Source organism: Coccinella septempunctata, chromosome 6 (assembly GCF_907165205.1).
Source record: "Coccinella septempunctata chromosome 6, icCocSept1.1, whole genome shotgun sequence".
NCBI lineage: Eukaryota > Metazoa > Arthropoda > Insecta > Coleoptera > Coccinellidae > Coccinella > Coccinella septempunctata.
Window position 1 is genome coordinate 5,450,476 of NC_058194.1, and position 23,438 is coordinate 5,473,913.

At 38.1% G+C, this 23,438-nt stretch overlaps 1 protein-coding gene across 2 annotated transcripts in view; it reads left to right on the forward strand.

The window, feature by feature from the left end:
- LOC123314688 (delta-1-pyrroline-5-carboxylate synthase) overlaps nucleotides 1-23,438 on the forward strand; it is a 183,707-nt gene that overhangs the window by 114,403 nt on the left and 45,866 nt on the right. For both annotated transcript variants that reach the window (XM_044899992.1, XM_044899993.1), the window contains exons 4-6: nucleotides 11,382-12,039; nucleotides 19,574-20,073; nucleotides 20,151-20,655. In XM_044899992.1, the coding sequence (XP_044755927.1) occupies nucleotides 11,382-12,039; nucleotides 19,574-20,073; nucleotides 20,151-20,655 (1,663 nt within the window). The remainder of the gene's footprint in view (nucleotides 1-11,381; nucleotides 12,040-19,573; nucleotides 20,074-20,150; nucleotides 20,656-23,438) is intronic.

Below are 23,438 nucleotides of genomic sequence, written 5' to 3' on the forward strand. Positions count from 1 at the left end.
CATCTTATGGTTGAACGAGTAGCACTTGAAACACCTCGTCACTCTCAAGTTCTCCCAAACAGAGCACCGCTGGAGTCCCAAGTAGATTTTACCCACAGAAAGCAGCTTTTTATATGCTGATCCGTTACATTCTATTATTCCAGATTGTGATGTTTTGTGTTTATTCATTTTCAGTGAGACTAGTTTAATCTCATCTGCCTCATTCAGAAAATGGTTCTGATTTTTCATGGCTTCAACGATATCACCTGACTAGAAATCCTTTTCTATATTCGACAAAAATATACTAGGTCTTCGCATTTGTGATTCTTTGATATCGTAATTTTGTCCCATTTTAGTAATCAATACATCTTTCATTTTATCCGTCGACTGAGTGGAATTACATTTTATTAGGACACATCCATCTTTTCTATTCAGTATTGCATTGACTCCCACTCGTAATTTAGTAACATCAATTTTAGTTTCTATATCATTTTTTGTTTGAGCACAGTCCTGTCTATATTTTGGTTTGCATATTATGAAGGGGACATTCGGTGTGGATTCATACCTAGCAGTTCCGGTTTTAGTCTTTGCAGCTTCTGCATAAGATGTTGGCTGAGGCATAGTCGCTATAGGTTCTTTCACCAATTCCTTCTTGAGTTTTTCCAAATCACGTTCACTAGAACGTGAAGCCTGATAATTTCTTTTTTACTTTCTATTAGCTCATCTTTACTCTCTATAATCTTGTGAAATAATTCGAGAGATTCCCCTTTCAAACAATGTTGACAATAAAATTTCATCACACGTTTTCCCCGCAGTTCAATGACCGAAATCTCCGATGTTGTTAAACCAGCACATTGTTTACAGAATCCCCTCGAACAACCATCATAGTTGACCACGGGAACTCGTGTCGTACTGGATTTTCCACATTTGTTGCGATCCATTTTTTGTTGGTTGGTCTAACAGGTGTTGATATTTATATACGCATGAAATTGACCGAAATCAAATCAAAGTCGTTCATTTTTGATTCAATTACTATCCAATTTGGATTTTCTCCAAATACTTCAAATTCAACAGTATTTTATCTCACTTTTGGCACAGAATTCAACGTTTAATTCGAAATTGAATCCAGCCAATTCAACATCCGAACACGGAGACCTTATCAACTCGTATTTCACGTCCTTCCATTATAATGTTCAGGGGATATTCACGGGTTTAGGACTGAATAATAACAACTTTCTTAAAACAAAGTCGACGTTTCGTCGATATATTTCGACTTTCTCAAGACTAAAAATTGAGACAGGAATAATAGAAACAAGAACACAAACAAATTATCAAAGCTGCATCTTACCTAGTTTTGTTAGTTGTTTAAAATATACATAAAAATCATAGTATGTGCAGGAATTAGAATAAAACCAGAGTAGGTCAGAAATTTGGTCTTTTGTCACAAATAGGGCCAGCAAAAGAACCATTTGAAATAATGTCATTAGATACGATTGGAGGTTTTGGTGGAAATCGTTATTCAAAAAGATACCTGCATCTTTCAGTCGATCATTTCACTCGCTATGCATTTGCGAGTACATAAAAAAATCAGACAAATGGAAACTTCATAAAATTGATTATTAGAATTCAGGATAAGCACCAAAATAAAACATTATCAACAGAACACATTAGTTGCATGAGTACACATATGATTCATGGGTACACATCAGTATTAGGGGTACAAAAATATTTACCGCGTTTCATTCATTTGGTTTTTCAACATATATAATCATAGACGGAGAGGCAGAGCCAAAAAAGTCTCTGAATTTATTAAGCCTGGTTTTTTCTCGAGTGATTACAATTATAATGTAGGCTTTTTTATCTGGTCTAGGGTATGATTCTCTTTCAGACAAAAGTAAACCTATATTTCCCTTCTTCTTAATGGTATTGTTAATAAAACTCGAACTCTATTTACAAGTTTATTAACAAATGTACACCTTGGATTCACTCTACACAATATATTAAATATATTGTGACACAATATATTAAATATATTGTGACCGATTGCTGACTATTTTCGTCTTTACTTCAAAACAAAACTCTAATCGTCTAATCGACTAAACATCTAAAAGTATTGAATCGTCTATTCGTCTTTCGTCTATATTCAAAACTGAACCCGACACTTAGCGAATCAATCTGAATCTATATCTGAATCTATCTCTCAATCTAACTCTCTGAATGAATGTTTTCCGGAAAGAACAATGATTTTAAAGCTTCAAGGCCCACCCACATTTCTGATTGGAAAACTTAGGGGATGTCTCTTTTACTTTTGGACCAATGGGACTCCAGCAGTACCAAGTCTTGGGATGGTACTTACCCCGTCTTCAAATTGTCCCATCAATCAGCAAACGTCATCTGGCGTATCTCAATGTTAAAAGAAGCTTTGTTCACGCCAGCGTCAATGACTTAATGTTACACATGCTGTTGCCATAAAGCAAACCTTTCTCTTAACATCTGTAGGGGTTGGCGATAAATCTAGTTATCTATTGTTTCTATAGGAAACAGATTTCTATAGAAATCTGTTTTGTTTCAAGGCGCAAAGCTGGACCATATTTTCAACAACGAAAAGACTTCGGAAAGTTCGAATTTCTAAAGTCTTCCATGCACGACAACATTTATTTACAACTTTTATGTTACACAATTGTGGATCCTACAATAATATACAATAAAATGCTGCGGTCTGTCAAGTGGATGTTAGAACATGTTCCTCTGGTGCTCGGTCAAACATGTTAAGATCACCGACATAATAAAATCAATTTCTTAAGGCTGAAACATAAACTTTCGTTTTATGGTATATATTGATTTCGTTCCAAGTTGTTGTTGAAATTTCACGATAAGTTCTCCCAGTTGCCTGTTGTAGATCTTGTGCAATAAAATGAGGGCGCATTAAAAGGATATTCTCCTCTTCTGACCACCGTACTCTCCCATCTCGTTTTGGATTTTTTTTTTTTTTGTTGGTGTAGCAGGGGGAAAATCTGCAAACAGACGAACACACCCTCTGCTGAGAGGTAACAGTGTGGGGATTCTCACTCTCTGAGCTCGAGACCCACTAAAAACCCTTAACTGCTTCTTCATAGGTTCCGGGCATTTTGCCTATTAACCAGTTGACTCTTATGGTTTCTGGACTCTCACACGATCATAGTCGTGTTGATAGTTGTATGCTGCCTATAGCTTTTATAGGTAAAGCTCTTCTTTGGTTACATTTAAATCCTTAACTGATCTCTCGGTCTTCGGTGGTAGGTTCTTGACCTTCTAGCTTCTCCTGTTGGATCGTAGTCGACTAATCTTCGTAGTTCCTCATTTGGATGTTGTTTGGCTTTGTCGAATATCCTTTCCGCCTTTCTCTTCATAAATTCTGTAACTGGTTCCCATTCCGAGTCCTTGTAGATTTGTTTGTTCCTAACAAACCAGGGTACGTCCATCGCCATTCTAAGGAGTTTATTCTCAGTGGCCTGTATTCTCTTTATGTGGGTCTTGGCTGCGAAGCCCCATGCCGCCGATCCATATGTGAGTTGTGGTCGCGCAATAGTTTTAATCACCGTCAACTTGATGTTCTTATTCATATGACTTCTTCTGCCTATGAGTGGATAAAGTTTACTCATTGCGGCTTTTGTTTTATCAACTTCAAATTTGATGTGGTTTTTCCATGTAAGTCCTCTGTCAAGCGTCACTCCTAGGTATGTTGCTTCATTTTTCCATTCAACCTCTTCTCCATCAACTTCAAGGTTTTCTTCCATCCTCAATCTTCTCTTTTGCTGTAATATTGCTTGAGTCTTTCTTCCATTGATTTAGATTTTCCATTTGATGCACCATTTGAGTAATTCATCTATGGCTTCCTGCAGTCTCCGGTGTATGATCTCTGGGCGTCGATGTCTGAACAATATTCCTGTGTCATCTGCGTACAAGGTGAGCATATTCCTAGCATTCTTCGGGATATCATAAACGTATATTACGTAAAGCAGAGGTCCAAGTACCGATCCTTGAGGCACTCCCGCTTCCAATTGTCTGGTTTGAGAGGTTGCTCCATCTATCTTCACATAAAAGTTTCTATTCCTCAGATAGTTCCTTATAATCTTGCATAGCTTGGTCGAATATCCTGCTTTTTTCATCTTGTAGATTAGGCCTTCGTGCCATACTCTATCAAAAGCTCTCTCGATATCCATCAGAACTAATCCTGTGGCCTGTTTTGTCTGCATTCCTTCGGTGACGTATTCTATGAGCCGTTGTAATTGGAGTTCAGTCGAGTGTTCTCGTCGAAATCCAAATTGTTCGGGTGGGATTATCTTCAACATTTCTGTTTCCTCATTCAGCCTTTTGGCGATAACCCTCTCGACGACTTTTCCTAGTGCTTATAGTAGGCTGATTGGTCTATAATTTTGAGGAAATTTCCGTTCCTTTCCAGGCTTGTTGAAAACTATCATTTCTGCAGTTTTCCATCTCTTTGGGTAGTATTCGGTCCTCATCACTCCGTTTGTTATATTCGTCAAGGCTGCTATTCCTTTTCTAGGCAATTTCTTCAACATATAATTCGTTATCCTATCTTCTCCCGGTGCTTTCCGGTTTTTCAGTTTCTTTAAGATCTCTTTGATTTCTGTTGGTGAAGCCGGTTTTGGAATGATTTCGGTTTCCGGTGGTTCCATCATCAGTTCTTCGTTTGCCTCCACTTCTTCTTCTAGATCTTCATTGTCATCATCATTTCTGTAATTTATTCTGGCTTCTCTCTCAATTGTGTCGGCAAGTGCTTCGGCTTTTTCAAGTCTCGTATATACCATTCCGTTTGCTCCATGCAGTGGAGGTATAACTGTCTGTTCTCGTCGTAAGCGTTTTTGCATTTTCCAAGCCGAATGATCTATTGTATTCAGTTCCCTTAATCTCTGGTGCCATCTGTTATTACGCAGTTCTGTTAAAGCATTTTTCAATATCTGACTATGCTTATTCAGTTTCTTCTTGTCTTCTTCTCTTTTTTTTGTTCTGTAGATTTTCTTTTGTTCTTTTTTATAAGTTCCTTTATATCCCTTGGCGTATCTCCATGTGAATGTTTCGGAATTGGTTTCCTTATTCTCTTGGTGCTTTCTTCATAGGCTTCTTTTATATGATTTTCCAATTTTTCAACTGCTTCATCTAATTCATCCTGGGTGTTTATTTGGGGAATTTCCCTGATTTTCTCCTGAAGTAAATTCTTATATTTCTCCCAGTCTGTGCGATCCTTGGTTTGTGTCTCTTCTTCGTTTCTTGGGCCATGTCCCACTATGAATTCTATGGGATTGTGGTCTGAAGTTCCGTCTTCTATTGTATCAATGCTGATTTCTTCAGTGATGTCTTTCATTACGACAATGTCCAGTACATCGGGTAGTCCATTTACTCTTGGTATGTAGGTCGGTATATCAGGTCCTATCACAACTGCATTAAGTTTTTCAGCATAAATCTTCAGTCTTCTCGCGTTTGTATTTTCCACCCTACTGTTCCATTCTTGCGATTTGCAGTTAAGATCACCAATTATGATTTTCGGGTGTCTTCCTTCTAGTAGCATTTTTAGATCCTCTTTCAGCATGGCCTTATCCGGTGATTTATAAGTTGAAATAATCTTCACTTGCCCTCGATTAGTATTCACAATAATCGATATTGCTTCTACTTCTTGTCCATTGAAGATTTGGTCGAAATGGTGATCCATATTCCTTCTAGCCAGCAACGCCACCTGTGCTGTTAGGTCTATCATTTCTGTAAATATAGTAATTGGGAAGTGCTATCCGAACGTTGGGGTTAAGTCTCATTTCTTGGAGAGCTATGACATCCGGTCTCTTCTCTTCAATCAGTTCTTCGAATTCTGATCTGCGGGCTCTCAATCCTTCGACGTTCCAAGAGACGATTATGAGATTGTTCTTCATCGTCGTGTCAGCCATTAAATATTCTTAATAATTTGCTGCATCTTCTTCTCAATCTCTTTCCCCAGATTCTGCATCATCGTGCTGAGGAGGTTTTTCGTGAACTTATCCAGTTCCTCAGTGATTCCAGAAATTCCTTTTCTGGTTTCGGCTTTTTTGACGGTTTTTGCCTTTTCCGTCTTTTTCTCTGGTTTCTTCGTCTCTTTGACTGCTTTGGTTGCAGTTTCCTGGGGTTTCTTCACTTCCGAAGAGTTTGGGGATGGCCTCGGTGTATTTTGTGTTGGCCTCGAGCTGGTCTGGTTCGATCTTGGCGATCTCTTGGTCTTTTTAGTGACCAATTTCCATTCGCTACATCCCTTGTAGCTGGCTGGATGTCCTTGCTCTCCACAGAGAACACAAGAGGCATTTCGCTCCTCGTTCTCCCTGGTAAGCGTACACTCCTTGGAGCTGTGATTACCGGAGCATTTCACGCACCTCCATGGAAAAGTGCACTTACTTTGGGCATGTCCTTATCGCTGACAGCGGTAACATTGTCCAGGCCCGGTCGTCCTTCTCTTAGGTTCAACAACACAGTTCATGTTGTAGATCCTTCTCACCTCGAAGATACCCTTATTCTGGGTTTTAACCAGCAATAAGGGCATCGGCTTTTTTGTTTTATTCGAGGTCATCCTTATGACCTCAGCATCGACGATCCCTTGATCCTTGAGGTCGTCAAGTACCGTCGGGATATCTGCATCCAGCGGTAGGTATCTCACTACCGCGTAAATTTTCTTCTCCTCTTCTCGTTGGAGAGTGTAAAACTCTCTGTTGATTTTGTGGAGGAATTCAGTCATCCTTCGATGATCTTGTGGAGTTTGTGGGACGACCCTAATTCCGTCCTTCACAGTAGTCGCTCTGCTGTAATTTATTCCGTTTTCTCTTGGGCTGGGGTTTCCAAGACTCTTTTCTTGTTTGTATCTTCATTTGACGAGGAGCTATCCTTTCTCACTCTTTTGGCGGGTGGGGAAATTTTGGTTTGAGGGGTTTTGACCACCTCCATCTTCTGTTTTTGAACCGGTAAGTTCACTTCTTGGACATTTTTCAAAATAATGTTCTTCTTGAGTGCTTTGGAGTAAGGACTTTCCTTATTTCCCTCCTGCAACTCGAGCCTCTCCCTGAGATTTTTAATCTCAGCAACTAAGCTAGATACGCATCTATCTAACTCATTCACCCTCGCTTTCAAACTTGCGTTCTCCTCTCTCAAAATATCGTGTTCGGACACGACATTAGCGATTTCTGGCGCGTCTTCTTCCATTACGGAATCGCAGTCCGAATGGTCAGACATTTTAGAATCTAATTAATAATTACTTTGCTACTCAAAGAAATTGGAAATAAAATTTTTCAAGACAAAAGAAAAATGTATCTCATGCATAAAAACAAAACGGCTCATCAAAAATTCTCTACGCTATGAGAAAAATCAGAAAGAAAGATACGGAAAATAAGCTCACCTGATGTTTCTGCAGTACCAACGAGAAAAAAATCCCTGGACACTTAGGATGAACACCAACTTCGAAAATTTTAACGAATTAAAATTCCGATAACAAATATAGAACCTACAAAAACTCCACAGACGGAATCAAATATTCCGTAGCTTTGTTAGTGGGCACTTTCACCTCCGCTTTTACTTTTACGGCACTGTGACTTTCTCGTCCGCTTTCTCTTTTATAGCACTAGGAGCACTGTAGCACGTCTTCTCCTGTCAAGCGATTGACTCGGAATGTCGTTTTGGAGCCTCAGCGGGGCGGGTATTTAGTCCGTCCAAACTTATGCTCCTTCTCAATCTACTGACAAGGTTTGAGACTTGGCTTACGGTGTCATCTCGGGGGGCTGCGCCGCTTGCTCCACAGCTTACCCCATCGGGCTCTTCCTCCGGACGGCTCCGAAGAGGGCCAGCCCGCTGCCCTCCACCGCCCTGGGTTTTGCTTCTCGTGACAGGAGCATTCTGATACATCAACTTCCAGGTTGCTGACCTGAGAAGTTGGGTGACTCGGGAATGCGGGGTCGTCAATCCCCGAAGGCTTACGCCCCCCTGCATATATATGATTTTTTGGTTTTTGGTGTTGGTGCTTTCAATTTGCTAAACACTCTACTGATTTAATAACATGGCCTATATACTATTTCACGGTTTTACGGTTTAATTATATTGTTCATTTTCTGCGACAGTCCCTGTATAAATGGTAATCGTATTCGCACTGTGGTCTCCGTTGTTGGTTTCTTTGTAAAAATTCAATTAATCTGAAAGAATCATTAAGAAATGTTAAATTACAGAGTGACTATCGACTATACTCATTGGATGTAAAATCTTTTAACACCAACATCCCCAAAGAATTAATAAAACAAGCAATTGACAAAAATTGGAAGATTATAAAACAACACACACAAATACCTAAGGATGAGTTCATACAAACAATAGAGTATATAACAAACAACAGCTATTTTCAATATGAGGAATACTTTTACAAACAAATTGGAGGTCTAGCCATGGGCAACCCAATATCAGGCACGTTGGCGCAGTTGGTACTGGAGTTGATAGAGGAGGAAATTATAAGAGAATATAAGACAACATTTTACGAACGCTACGTAGATGACTGTCTAATTGTAACAACACCAACGGAAATACAAACGATCTTAAATCGTTTCAACAGTGTACATGTATTATTACTGTTCACACTCGAAGAGGAAGAAAACAACAGCTTAAACTTCTTGGACGTGACACTGATAAGGAAAAATGATGAACTATTGACCCGATGGCACAGAAAGGAACAGAATACAAGTCACATCTTAGATTACAACTCCCAACACCATCACTCACAAAAAAAGAGCACAGCCATTGGATACATAGACAGAGCGTTAAAACTTACATCATTGATAGTCCAGAAGAAAACATTAATATAAGTGAGGGAACTCTTGATCAAAAACCACTACCCTGAAACTTTCATAGAAAAACCCATAAAACAAAGGACACACCGAATCTACAACACACAATATACAAAGAAACCAACAACGGAGACCACACTGCGAATACAATTACCATTTATACAGGGACTGTCGTAGAAAATGAACAATATAATTGAACCGTACAACCGTGAAATAGTATATAGGCCATGTAATCAAATCAGCAGTGTGTTTAGCAAATTGAAAGCACCAACACCCAAAACCAAAAAATCACAAGTCGTGTATAGTATAACATGCAAGGACTGTGACAAACAGTACATAGGACAGACTTCACAAAGACTAAAAGACAGACTAAACGCACATAAATACACTAAAAACGCTACCACAGCTCTTAATAAGCATTCTGGAATTTTCAGATATTTAACGTGTGGGGGGATTTGCCTATAAAAGCAGATTTTCCCCCCGCGACGGTCACTTCTACTTTTGACTTTCGATTCTCTGTTACTTCAGTCGCTCTTACTTTTTCTGCTCTTTCACTTCAGTCTCTTCATTTATTTTGCGCTCCGTACTTTCTGCGATTCGACGTTTAAGAATAATTTTGTGTTGCTAGCATCAGTGATATTAAGAATTAATTTTTAGTTTTTTTTATTTGTTTTCTGCGAGTGCCTGAAATGAAGGAGGTAGGTCCCCGTCTTTACCGTTCAGTTTCTTAATTAGACCTACACCGGTTACTTCTTGGACACTGCTGTACTGTATTGCTTTCTGTTATATTTTATCGTACTTTATCCTGTTTCGCGAGTCTGACTTTTCCCTTCGCTATCAGTCATGGCGCGTAAGCCCTTGGGGTACTGAAGGGAAAGTCCCGTCAAACCCCCCCTGTCCACGTTTCGCGTCATAAGTGTTGAATCCGAAATCTCTTCTTTTCTATCAGTCATGGCGCGTAAGCCCTTGGGGTAGAGAATAAGAGATAGCGCTCGTCGTCAGTGAAATCCCGTATTTGCGCTAAAAATAGACCTTTTCTTCGCTATCAATCATAGAGCGTTATAGCCCTTGGGGAAGCGAATAAAAGTCTCGAATAGATCCGCCCTGGTTGTGTTTCTTTTCATTGGAGAAATACAATTAATTACATCCCGATACCGTATAGCAAGTCATTTCACTTCGCGAGGTCATCCTTAGTATTCATTCCGTCAGTTCTGGTTGGCGCATTTTATTGAACAACCTTTGATTGTTCACTGTACCCGGTATAAGCTTTATAAAGTTCTCGTGACCGGATAGAATTTCCCGAATGTATATTCGCTTATAGATTCGCTCATATTTCATACCTACACATATCTCCCTAGTACATATAATCAGTTTCCGAAGGTGTGAATAAACTAGTACATAATTTGATTTTGACTACTTCGTTATCGCTACCACCCTAGATAACAGCGAACTCTGTCTCCGACTAGCAGCTACTCTGGTAGGTTTGCTATTCTTCCTAGTGAAAAGAATAGCTGGCGCTCGAGATAAGTTTTCTCCGAGGTAACCACGTTACAACTTTTAGAGCATGTTGTAATCTTACATATATCGAAGCGCGCCCCTGCCAGGTGTTGCACTACCTGTTCTTGCGAGAGGCAGCTCGCTTGCTGACTTATGTACACCCTCAATACTAAAGCATATTTGATTATGGGCCATTACAAAACTCTTGCTGATTTTTGTCGACAGCTCTCGGACTATACAACTGAATGATGTCTCAATAAGGAAGTTGAAAGAACACGAGAATTTATTTCTGTCTGATTTAGCAGTAGTGTAAACATCATCAGCCCAAGTACCTTTGTGATGAGTACAATACTTTTGCTGCCTCCTATGAAAATATCTAGAGTTCTTTTCTAGTCAAAATTGAGGACATTCTGCCTTCAATACAAAGATTCAGTTATATTGTAGTTCTTATAAAACCATAAAGTCAAATAGTGTTTTTAAACTATCCCACATTTTGTCAACATAATAAAAAAAAAATCAAGAGTGAGAGCAGAAACAGGATATATTGAATTGGAGGAAAAATGTTGCATATTAGCTGACTATACTATTATATGTCATAATATTGGATGTATTCCTGGTTTTCATCGAAAAGGGTTATGTTTTATATTTCTGTAGTTCATCGAACAATCAATTGGAAAAATGTTGAGGCATCAATAACTTCTAGAAAATATTGTAAAGGTTTTTCTTTACACATTCCTGATGAAATTTCGGAATATAATACACTGTCGAGAAGTCACATTTAATAGGACTGATTTATTCCATATAAAGGATATATTCAAAGACAACAAAGTTTTTTCACATTTCAAAAGAGCAGTTACATGGAGAGACATGAGCTCAGAACCAAAGTTCTATGACAGAAATTTCTCAATTTTGTCGAAGTATCACTTCCTAAATTCTTGAGATCAATTCAGAAATAGCTCTCATTCGAATGACAAAAAAAATTATTATCAAATGTAATAAATATTTTCCTCAAATGCAGAACAAGTTTTGTAATAGACATATTATATTTCAACACTGTGAAATTTCTAGGATGCACCAACTCTGGTTGAACCAAGAGCTGCCGCCGCTGTGGGTCAGTCAGGTCTCATGTCTCTTTATGATGCCATGTTCGCCCAATACGGCGTCAAAATAGCCCAAGTTTTAGTCACTAAACCGGATTTTTATAACGAAGAGACCAGAAGAAACTTATTCAGTACCATATCCGAATTGATTAGCTTGAACATTGTACCAATCATAAACACGAACGATGCCGTATCCCCTCCTCCGCAAATAGACGAACCGATTGGAGGAAAACCTGGAAAAAAAGGGATAAGTCTTAAAGACAACGACAGTTTGGCTGCTATGTTAGCAGCGGAAATTCAGTCAGATCTTCTGATCCTTATGTCTGACGTCGATGGAATTTACAATAAACCGCCATGGGAACAAGGAGCCAGATTTTTGCACACTTTCACTTCTGACTTGAGAAACACCATAGAGTTTGGACAAAAATCTAAGGTTGGCACAGGAGGCATGGACTCAAAGGTGAATGCCGCAACTTGGGCACTGGACAGGGGTGTGTCGGTGGTTATTTGTAATGGTATGCAAGAAAAAGCGATTAAAACCATTCTATCTGGAAGAAAAGTGGGTACTTTCTTCACGGAATCATCAGCTGGAAGTTCTGTACCAACGGAAGTTGTTGCTGAAAACGGTAAGGGAAAATACGAGGAAAAATATCTATCAAAGGTATACCTACTTAATCGCACAGAAGAAGGTGGATTATTTTGCATAATGATTTCCTCATTCTGTCCAGTATGCAACAATAATCTAACGTCTAGTTTCATAACCATAATGAGCTTAAAGCTTCCTTTAGTGTCATTCTTAGTAGGACCAAAGAAAGTCTCAAATCTAAATGCTTTTAATATATAGGTGCACAAGAGGGAAATTCTGGATGAGCGTGTCAGATAAATATAAGTGGAGATATCTTGGAACCTGTAGTGTACCTCTATCAAAATACATCTCATTAGACAGGGTAAATTGTCTGTCAGAATAGTAAGAAAACGATCATCGTATGTACAGGGTGGGCAAAATTCGTTGTCTAATGAAGGGATCTCGAGAACTATAGCAGCTAGAAGAAAACGAACGACACAATCTCGAACTCCTTTTTCTTGACTAATCCAAAACTGAAAACAGATCCAGCCTAACGTTCATAGATTTTGAGTTATGAACGAAAATTGTGAGAAATTGTCATTTTCAATGAAGCTGAATAACTTGCTTATCTGAACTCGTATTCGAAATCCGTTGTTACATTCTACAGGCACTTTTTTTTGGGGAATTCGAATATGGTATTAAGACATTTTTCGATCCAGTCATTTTCGAGATACGAAAGGGATTTCTGATTTTTCAAATGTAAACTATAGTTGAAAGTTCTTTCATCTTGCGGCATTTTTTTTTTGCTGTTTTCAAAAATGTATCATATGTGGCTATTCACATGAATGTTACACGAGAAAAAAATTCAATACTTTTTTCTGCTTTTCTATTATCTGTTGAATTATATGTAGGCTGGGTTAGCATAGCAACCGTTGAATATGCATTATATTTTGTGAACCTGAGCCTCTATGATTGATATCACGGATTGCTGAATAAATATTCTATGATTAATTTGCCATCGTTTGTTCTCGCGATATTTGGCATGCTTATCTTATGATGGTTCACAATTCGAACACTACCGTTGACAGAAGTACCTATTTTTCATCATCATACTTCTGTAAAAATTATAATTTTAGATAGCTATCGAGTTTTATTTATAATATTACTGACTCTGACAAATCATATTTTATTTCTTTATTCAGTAACAAAATGGAAACTGCAATTGTTGAAATTTCCACTGAAAGTTTTTCCACCAGATACAAAGGAAGAAGAAATATCTTGTTCATAATTATTCGTCGACGAGACTACAGTTTTCTTGAGAACATTCCGTGCAGCAGCAGTCTCGGACGATTCTCCCAAAACGGTCTTCAAAGACTGTGATGCTGCAGATGGCTCTCCCTCCACACCTGCTATCATCTTCGCTACCTTATTTTTGTGCAGCATACTGTCAGCCAGATAGCCTTCTGCAACAGACGAACTTTTCCAACCACCATGTCCCTTGAGTGTTGTCATTGAGGCTCCCGCATCGGCAACCAAAGTCGCGGATGTTCGTCTTCCACAATGGCCTGTATACATTTTCGGATTATCTAATCCCAACCATTCAGCAACCTTACTCGGAATTTTTCCGAAGGTATTTTTGCCGACAGGCTGAAGAGTACACTTCTTATCTCTATAAGCTACGAAGAACCTAAGAACGCCTTGCGGACGCAACGCCGAATACTCCCGCACCAAACGAGCAGCACCCAGATCTTCTTCATCAATTATAGTGAATATTCTGTTTATATCATTTCGTAAACATTCAAATGATGAAATGAATTCGAATGTCTGCTCGACAATCTGCTGCAACCCCGCGGATCAATGATTGGAGTGTCGAGAAAAAGAAATAGGAATTGCTCTAACAGCATTATCTCTTGTACAACTTCGAGAAATGAAGAAAAGACGAAAGTAGACTAAAAAATGGCTAGCTGAACGAGTTCAGTCATATGAGATCGCTCAAGGAATTGGATAGTGATGATTTCCAAAATTATTTCAGAATGGATTACGACTTTCATATTTCCTTTTGTTGATAGACAACATATTTTCAATTTTTTTCACTGTGGCCACACACGCTTTTTCGTCTGAGGATCTCCATTTTTTCCACCAACATTGTCAAGGCCTGATTTCAAGCATCTCTATTGCTATAATCTTTTGAAGATAGTACATCATAATATGTCCCATACCACATCTAAATTCCCTTTACATTTCTTTGAGTTAGGTGGAAATTTTGCTCTCCGTGACAAAATGTGAGAAGATGGCGGAGAGTGAAGGTGATTCGAGAGATCGCTCTGTTAAATCTTTAAAAAAAAATAATAAACCTATACCACGTCAGGAAAAATCCTTTTACTCGTTTGACATCACTGAAGATGAAATAATAGCTATAGTTAGGAAAATGAAAAACTCCAAATCATCAGGCTGGGATGGTATTCCTTTGGAAGTAATAAAAGCATGTATACATCTTATTGCAGCACCTCTAGCACATATTATGAACAAATCATTCAAGGATGGTTTTTTCCCAGAAGACCTAAAAATTGCTGTTGTAAAACCAATTTTCAAAAAAGGCGATCCTAAAGACCCTGGAAGCTATCGACCAATCAGCATCCTGTCCACATTTTCCAAAATATTTGAAAAAATTTTGGCCAATACGTTTCTAAAATTCTTCAAAAAATTCAACGTTTTTACACAATGTCAACATGGATATATTCAGGGAAGGGATATTGAGACAGCAATATTTGAGCTATATACTTCTATAGTAACAGCATTAGAAAACAAGGAATTGCCAATTGGATTATTTTTGGATCTGTCAAAGGTATTTGATTGTGTTGATACAGAAATATTACTGGAAAAATTGGAAAAGTATGGGATAAGAAATAAACAACAAATGCTCACAGAAAGCATAGAAGCTACTCAAGGAATAGGCCTCAGACAGTAAAAATGGTAATAAATGGAAATGAATATCAATCCTCATAGGAAATGAGCAAAGCCGGTGTGCCACAGGGTAGTGTTCTTGGACCACTGCTTTTTCTAATTTACATAAATGATCTTCCATCGGCCCTGCGTGATCATGTTTTTGGTGGTTTTTTGGAGTGTGTGCTGTTTGCGGATGATACCAATCTTATCTTGAGATCCCCGTCTTTTGGCTTCACCTTGGAGATGGCACGGAAGATACTTGATAGCTTAAATAGATGGTGTAAGAGGAATCGTCTCATCTTAAATCTCAAGAAGACCGAGTGTATGGTCTTCAGTACTGGTAGATCTGCAGTGAGTGTACCTCAGGAAATTGAAGATGGTGTGAGATTCTCCACATCTGTGAAATTTCTGGTAGTTCATCTGGATAATAACTTAAGATGGATCTTCCACATAGACAATCCCGTGAAAAGACTAAACTCGGTAATATATTCAGTGTGTGTCCTGAGAACCAGAATGGACTTTGATGCTTTGAAGATGGTGTATTTTGCGATCTTTATAGAAATGTCAACTTTCTTTCATCCTCATCATTCTTTGACAATAACCGAAAAATCTCCACTTTATCTTGGAATGAAATTGTTCAATTTTCGTTGTCTGAGTGGTTCACCTTTTGCTCAACTTACTGAACTAGATTACTGAATTTGACGATGTCACTTTTATTGTATATACAATAACTTCTGTACTGAATAAAACTACTTCTACTGCTACTTCTACAACAATTCTTTCATCAACGAGTACCTCTCCCGTCGACATCTGAATACAGAATGTGCCCGCTTCCACCCGACAGAACTCCGCACGATCCCATTCGGTCGGTCGTGCGGTTGGACCATGGCTAGGCCATACGACAAGACCCGACAAATCCTCTAAGCACCGACTAAGAGATGAACAGTTTATAGGCAAATGCCCGAAACCAAAATTCAAGAAGCAGTTAAGGGTTTTGAGTGGGTCTCGAGCTCAGGAGAGTGAGAAACCCCACACTTGTTCCCCCTCAGGAGAGGGTGGTTCGTCTGATTTGCAGATTTTCCCCCTGCTACACCAAAAAAAAAAAAAAATCCTCTGTCGGCGGACGCAGCTACACACGGCCGGATTTCACATCCAACCCCGGGCTGTCGGCCAGACCGAGTTGGGGAGTGTGTAGCCGCTTTAAATGAGAAATAAACATATTTCATTCGCTAAAAAAACCTATTTTTCGATTCATACGGCACTTCTTATCAGTATTGAACACATGCATGGACGACTAATTGTGATGTTTGTATATGCTTTGTTAGAAAATCAGTACAATGATGTTCTAGGTTTCAATGAAACTATATCAGGATCTCGGAGTTAAGGTGTGTTAATCTAAATTTGTCGGTTGAGATGTTATTGATTATTCATTGATTTTTTGACCAAATGAAAAATGACTTGTCTGAATATTGGAGTTTTATACCGAATTTCATGGTTACAACTGGTGCTTACTAAGTAAATATTTGGTACTCACAACCAAAATTCCAAAAGATCCAAACCAATGGAATTCAATATTATCGCAAATTTCATTAGATGAACTGGTACCTGAGTATTGACGAGTGCATATTATAAACTCAGTGTAAAAATTTCAAAATATCCTGATCTAGTGCAATACTTCGCGATCAGTGAAATTCGATAATTTATTCAAGTTTTGAATTTTCTGTTTGCATTTATTATTTTTAACATGATAGACAAGTGCACAAGAACATTTCAGAAAATGTCACTTGAAACTCCTTACCTCTGAGCAGATCATGCAACAGTGACAAATCGACTGAAAAAAAAAACGCGTTGTTGTCCAACAACCGACGTTATACCTTCGATACTTGAATTTTTCCCTCTTTATATGATTCGATCGACAGAATATTCAGGAACTCGGCAACGTTCTACTCGAAAATAAACTGTTAAAATGATGCGCATTCGTATTAACGACCACTGTCAATTTTTCGCCGCATTTCTCACTACTAGATTAGCATTCTAGAGTAATAATATATAATATGATTTCTATGATTAGATCTCGGTTCCAGTCATTTTCAAACCCGAACGTACTAGGAGTTCTGTCGACATCACCTAGGAGATTCAAATGGTTGTCAAGACGAGATGACAACTTTTTCCCGCGTCCTATTCTATGATTCTGTTATCTGTGGTCCTATTTTGGCACTCCAAAAAAAGTTTTATACAAATATTGACAAAAACCAACGACGTAGCATATTTAAATACCTATGCATTCGATAAGTGCAATTTGTGAAAACAATTAGTGTTCATTCCGAAATATTGTGTTTTTTTAGAACACGATATATATCAGAATTATCTTGGGTATTGGTGCTTCCAAGATTCCTGCAGTTCCTCGGACCTCAAGAAAACAACGACCAACGTTTCACCGAAATTTAGCAGGAACTGGCCTCATTGTGCTGAGCTCAGTTTCCGTGAACCATTGACTAGAAGAGCTGCTAGCTTGTGTGATGTATTTATGTACCAAGCAATAAATATTAATAACCTAATCATGTGCTTATATGATATTTGTACTATTTGATTTTTGTTTGTCCAAAAGTTAATTGGATTTCCTATATTTGGAAAAGCAGAGTCGAAGCATCGGAAGTGGACCAACTTTTGTTTTTAATATCAGATTGAATTCAACATTGCTTTAATGATTCCGCAGAAAATTTGAAATCTGAAAAACATCTTCAAATTATCTCAATAGGACATCATTCCAATGTCAATAACTTCGAGATTTTTGCTCCATATTCAGTTGCACCGTCTCAAAAAATCATTTTTTTTTCCAAAGAGGAACTCTCTGGTTTTTGTCTCTGCTGGCAGTTACAACTTCACACTTGACAGAACCCATCGTTCTCTATCCGCAAACTCGGGGAAGTGCGAACGTGATCGGAGAACCTGCTCCGTGTCGACCCGAACAGAAAAGGGGATACTCAGAGATCGAAGTCGAACCCGATTGAAGTACACCTGACATGCTCAGAGTCGAAAAGTCGCTAAGACGTACTCACTCTCAGAGGTTCTAAAATATCAGTGAACCACATGCGCTCGAAAAATTATTAGTGGATGTTTCAATACTTAAATATGAACCATCAGTCGCAGAACTTGACACCATTGCACAAAGTTATACATAATGTGGTGCTCCAGCGATTGCAGAACCTGTTGAGGAAACCCGAACGGAAACCAGAACACATATCCGCATGAGCACACAACCATCCAGACTTGAACGTGAATTTTTTAATTAGCATACCTGACTTGAAGAGCAAAAAATCAAGACCATTTTTAGTAAATCAGATGCACTTGAATCTTTGTCGAAACTATGTTTCGTAAAGACCAGAAAATATGAACAGTGACCGATTTTCTTCACATATCAAAGCGGAAACGGTTGTAGACAATTAGTAGGAACACATCAATTCAGAAGAATGCCTAAAATAGTTGCTAGTTAGTTGAACTTGGAAAATCCGAGAGAATATACTCACTGCTTTCGACTTCTGCATCAATATTGTTTTACTCTGGTGCCGACATAACTAGTTTAAAGAGGCATGGTCGATGGAAATCATCAAACGTTGCTGAAGGACATTATATCGAAGAATCTCCCAACAATAAGCTCTAGGTGGCAAATAAAATTTTCACAGTGCAAAATATTGAATAAAAAAACCATACCACCTCGCATGTTGTGCAAAATGTTTCTCATACTTCTAATAATATTCCTCCAATTTTCAATAACTGTACTAACTTTCAAATAGCTTCGAATAAAACTGAAGAGGTTTCTGCAATGCATCGAGATTTTCGAAATATGAATTAATTCCTTATAGACAACGCGTTTCCAATCATTAATGTAGAACACTAACTGTAAGGAACTATCATTTCCTAACAGTGAGGAAATGAATATATCCTAACAGTTGGGAAATCGAGACTTTTTCTGTGAGATATTTTGTGTGAAATGTCAACATTTCCTGGGGATTTACAGAAAAATTTATTTCCTTTGGGTGACACAAGCACATCTATCGGATAAATATGAATTGTCTACTGGTACATAATTTAGGAACAGAAAATCTGTGGTCCGGAAGCAGTGCTCGTCCTACTTCTCTCTACTCTCCATAGACTACATTCTAAATATGTATATTGTCTATGTCCAAATAGGTGGAACGTACGCCTGTGCTTCAGGTTTTCTGTATGCCCTCCGCAAGTGTCGCATAGTCGAGTGAGGCGCAGTTCTGCCAGAGTATCAAATCTTTGGTCCTGCACTGGCCTGCCCAGCGTCCTAGGTGCAGTTGCTTGTCTTGTCTTCTTGTGTTTCACGAAACCTTGAGCTGCGTCGCTAGCGCCTCTATGGGGGCTCGGCCTAAATGATTACTACTAACGAGCACATGAATTCCTTTTTAAAAGACGTACACTCATGTTTACAAGTCACATAAGATAAATGAAAACTTTTTGTGATCACTTTCATATGGGAATCATAACTGATCATCCGTCTCTTTCAATCATATGCTTGAAAACAGTGATAAATTTAAAACTATCAAATCACCCAAAGAGATGGGGGATCAATTCTCACGCAGGAAAATAGTTAATGGGTTTTAATGATTATGATTTCATTGCAGCTCGTGCTGGAAGTAGGGTTCTACAAACATTGACTCCGGAACAACGAGCTTCTTGCGTACATACTTTGGCAGATTTACTGATTGACAAGCAGTCCGAAATTCTGGATGCAAACGCCAAAGACTTAGAAGAAGCTTCAAAAACTGGCCTTGCTAAACCTCTATTGTCGAGACTTTCCCTCACCCCTGCTAAACTGAAAAATCTGGCCATTGGGTTGAAACAAATAGCTGACTCTAGCCACAATAATGTGGGAAGGGTTTTGAGAAAAACAAAACTGGCACACGGCTTGGAATTGAAACAAATTACCGTTCCTATTGGAGTATTACTGGTAATTTTCGAATCTAGACCAGACTCGCTACCTCAGGTTGCTGCCTTGGCTATTGCTTCTGGAAATGGACTGTTGCTCAAAGGAGGAAAGGAGGCAGCCTACAGCAACAAGGCTTTGATGGAACTCGTAAAAGAGGCATTGAGAACAGTTGGAGCAGAAACTGCAATTTCTTTGGTATGATATAAATTAATTATTATTAGGTTTTCCACATTATCCTTCATATTATATGATAATCAACAATTATATATCAGGTATCAACAAGAGAAGAAATTGGTGATTTGCTGTCTATGGAACAACATATAGATCTCATCATTCCAAGAGGTTCTAGCGATCTAGTCAGGAGTATTCAATCGCAAGCTCAACATATTCCTGTCCTTGGACATGCTGAAGGCATTTGCCATGTGTACCTTGACAAAGATGCAAGTCCAGAAAAGGCTCTTAAAATTGTTAGGGATGCTAAATGTGATTATTCAGCAGCTTGTAATGCTATGGAGACTCTCCTGATTCACGAATCTCTCATGGAAGGATCTATGTTTACCGATATTTGCAATATGCTGAAGAAGGAAGGTGTAAAAATTTATTCCGGACCGAAACTTAGTGAACTTCTTACTTTTGGCCCACCACAGTGTAAGACAATGAAGCACGAGTATGGTGCTTTAGAGTGTTGCATTGAAGTGGTCAAAGACATGGATGAAGCTATCGACCATATTCATACCTACGGAAGTGGTCATACTGAAGTAATCGTCACAGAAAATGGTGAGTTTGAATATAATTTCACCGATTTTGAGACTTGATATTTATCCTTGATAAATGTTATTATATAATACAGGGTGGCCATTTGAAAACGAAACAGACGAGATTACAGACGAAATAATTTTTTTCGATAGAAATGCTCGAACAGGTCGATTTCTGTTTCGAGGGGGACAACTTAAGATGTGAGTTACGGACGCATAGCGCTTCAACCCTTGCTACTACAACCCTCACCCCCAATTTTTGAATAGGGAAAATAAGGTGAACGATACCTCATTTGAAAGGTATTTGTATACTGATTTCAGCACAGTAATTGTTTTTTTATTTTATGCATTAGTTCTCAAAATATTCTCAACTAAGTATTTGAAAATGAAGTGGTGTTTTCATGGCACTTGTAGTATTTTTTGTGAAAAATCGACATTTTGAGCTTCAAAACAACCATGACTGTGGCTTCCTTCCTCCAATCCACTGACATAGAAATCTTCAATCAAGATGTCGAACAAACAAAGCGTATTGCGAAGGAGCTCAATCTTGCTGAAACTCAATCTAAATTATCTTCGATATAATTTGCAGTAGAAATCTCCAAAAAGTCCAAATACGTACATATCTCTAATCAGATTACCAGGTAAGAAAATCAAATCATCAATGATGCCACAGAAATATTCCAGTCCCAATTCGTGAAACGATTTCCGACTTAATTATGAAGTGTTTTCTCAGTTGGCTTCAATAATGTTTTCATTTTGCTGATTATGGAATTCATATCTTTTGCAAAAAAATGAGATTCGATAATTTTTTATTTATTACGAACAGATCATTAAGTTGGCTTACTGGTTCTTTGACATGTGAATTATTCTTAGTTTGGAATCGAGACTTGTATGTGTTCTAATTCATTGTTCGACATGGTTTATTCAATTGCAGAGCGGGTGGAAATAATTTCACTTTTTTTTGCAAACAATCAATGTGCGAATAGAACCGCAGAATTCTTTAATCAACGACAGTTAGATAAACATGTTAATAGGAAGTATGTTTTGGAATTAGTGTCAAAGTTTCAAGAAACCGGGTCCGTGGCTAATAAAAAACGAAACATGGAAAGAAATGAAGCAGCTGAAGTAGCTGTTCTTGGACAGAAACGCATGAATATTTCGAGAACTAATGCATAAAATGAAAAAACAATTACTGTGCTGAAATCAGTATAAAAATACCTTTCAAATGAGGTATCACTCACCCCATCTTCCCTATTCAAAAATTGGGGGTGAGGGTTGTAGTAGCAAGGGTTGAAGCGCTATGCTTCCGTAACCTACATCTTAAGTTGTCCCCCTCGAATCAAAAATCGACCTGTCCTAGCATTTCTATCGAAAAAATTTATTTCGTCTGTAATCTCGTCTGTTTCGTTTTCAAATGGCCACCCTGTATAATGTTGGTCTAAAAACCCGTTACCGTTAGGAGTGTTGGATGGAGCGTTTATTTTAAGAATTTATCAATCCTATTGAACAGATATTCGATGAGATGTACTCCCTGAAAAAAGTTAGAGAAAAAAAAAGTAATTTTATTATTATGACATGGTGAAAAATTGTTCCAGTAGTGATGTATGGAAAAAGTTGAAGAATTTATTAGGAAATAAACAGGGATCACAAGTAAAAAATGTAAAATTCAATGGAAAATTAGTTACTGATAATAATGAGATAGCGAACAATTTCAATGCATTTTTTGCGGACAGTATACACGACATTATTGCGAAGACAATCAGGGCACATGACCACGCTTTCTATTTATCGAGAATGAGTAGATACTCTGAGTTCTCAAAGTTTTCAAGGATCAATATGAAAGGACTCAAAAACTTTGTTGAAAAATTCAAAAAACAAATGCGGACCAGACGGCATTGATACAAAATTTTTTCGAGATATATTCGAGGTGATGGGTAAAGGGATGCTTGTCATTGTGAACACATCATTTAATTGTGGTGTTTTTCCTGAAAGCTGGAAGGAATCGGTGATAATACCGATCCAAAAAGTGAATAATACTTCCTTATGAGAGTTCAGGGGTGTTCATACAGTACCTATATATGAGAAAGTACTGGAAATGGTTGTGGGGGATCAATTATTGAAGTTCCTGGTTGAAACTAATGTAGTTTTCGATGGCCAATCAGGTTTTCGTGCTGATCATTCGTGTGAAACCTCTGTAGTGTACATACATAACGAATGGGTAAGAAATATAGACAAAAATAAGATAGTTCTGGCGGTTTTCGTTGACTTTAAAAGAGCATTTGAAACAATAAATAGGGATTTACTGATAAAGAAACTGAAAAAATAGGAATTGATGGAGCTGTCCTGGATTGGTTTACATCATATTTGACGAGGAGAACACAGAGGGTAAATTTTGGTGGGGAGGTATCATCCAGTATTGAAAATGATGACGGTGTTCCACAGGGGACAACGTTGGGTAATTTACTGTTTATTGTGTACATAAATGATATCGTAAAATACAGGAAACATTGTACACTGAGAATGTTGCCGATGCCGATGCCAATGATATATATAATTGGAGATGATATTGATATGTTGGTCGAACAGATATGAATGAAGATCCTGAAACATTGAATGAATGGATGGGGGATAATCAGATGGTGGTAAACTTCGAAAAATCGCATTATATGCTGTTCGGGAATGAATGTAGAATAAAACAAGTTAATAAGAGCAACATAATGATTTCAATAAATGGAAGTGATTTGAGTGAAGTAGAGTCCATTAAATACTTGGGTGTTAGATTGGATGGTAACTTGACTTTGAAAG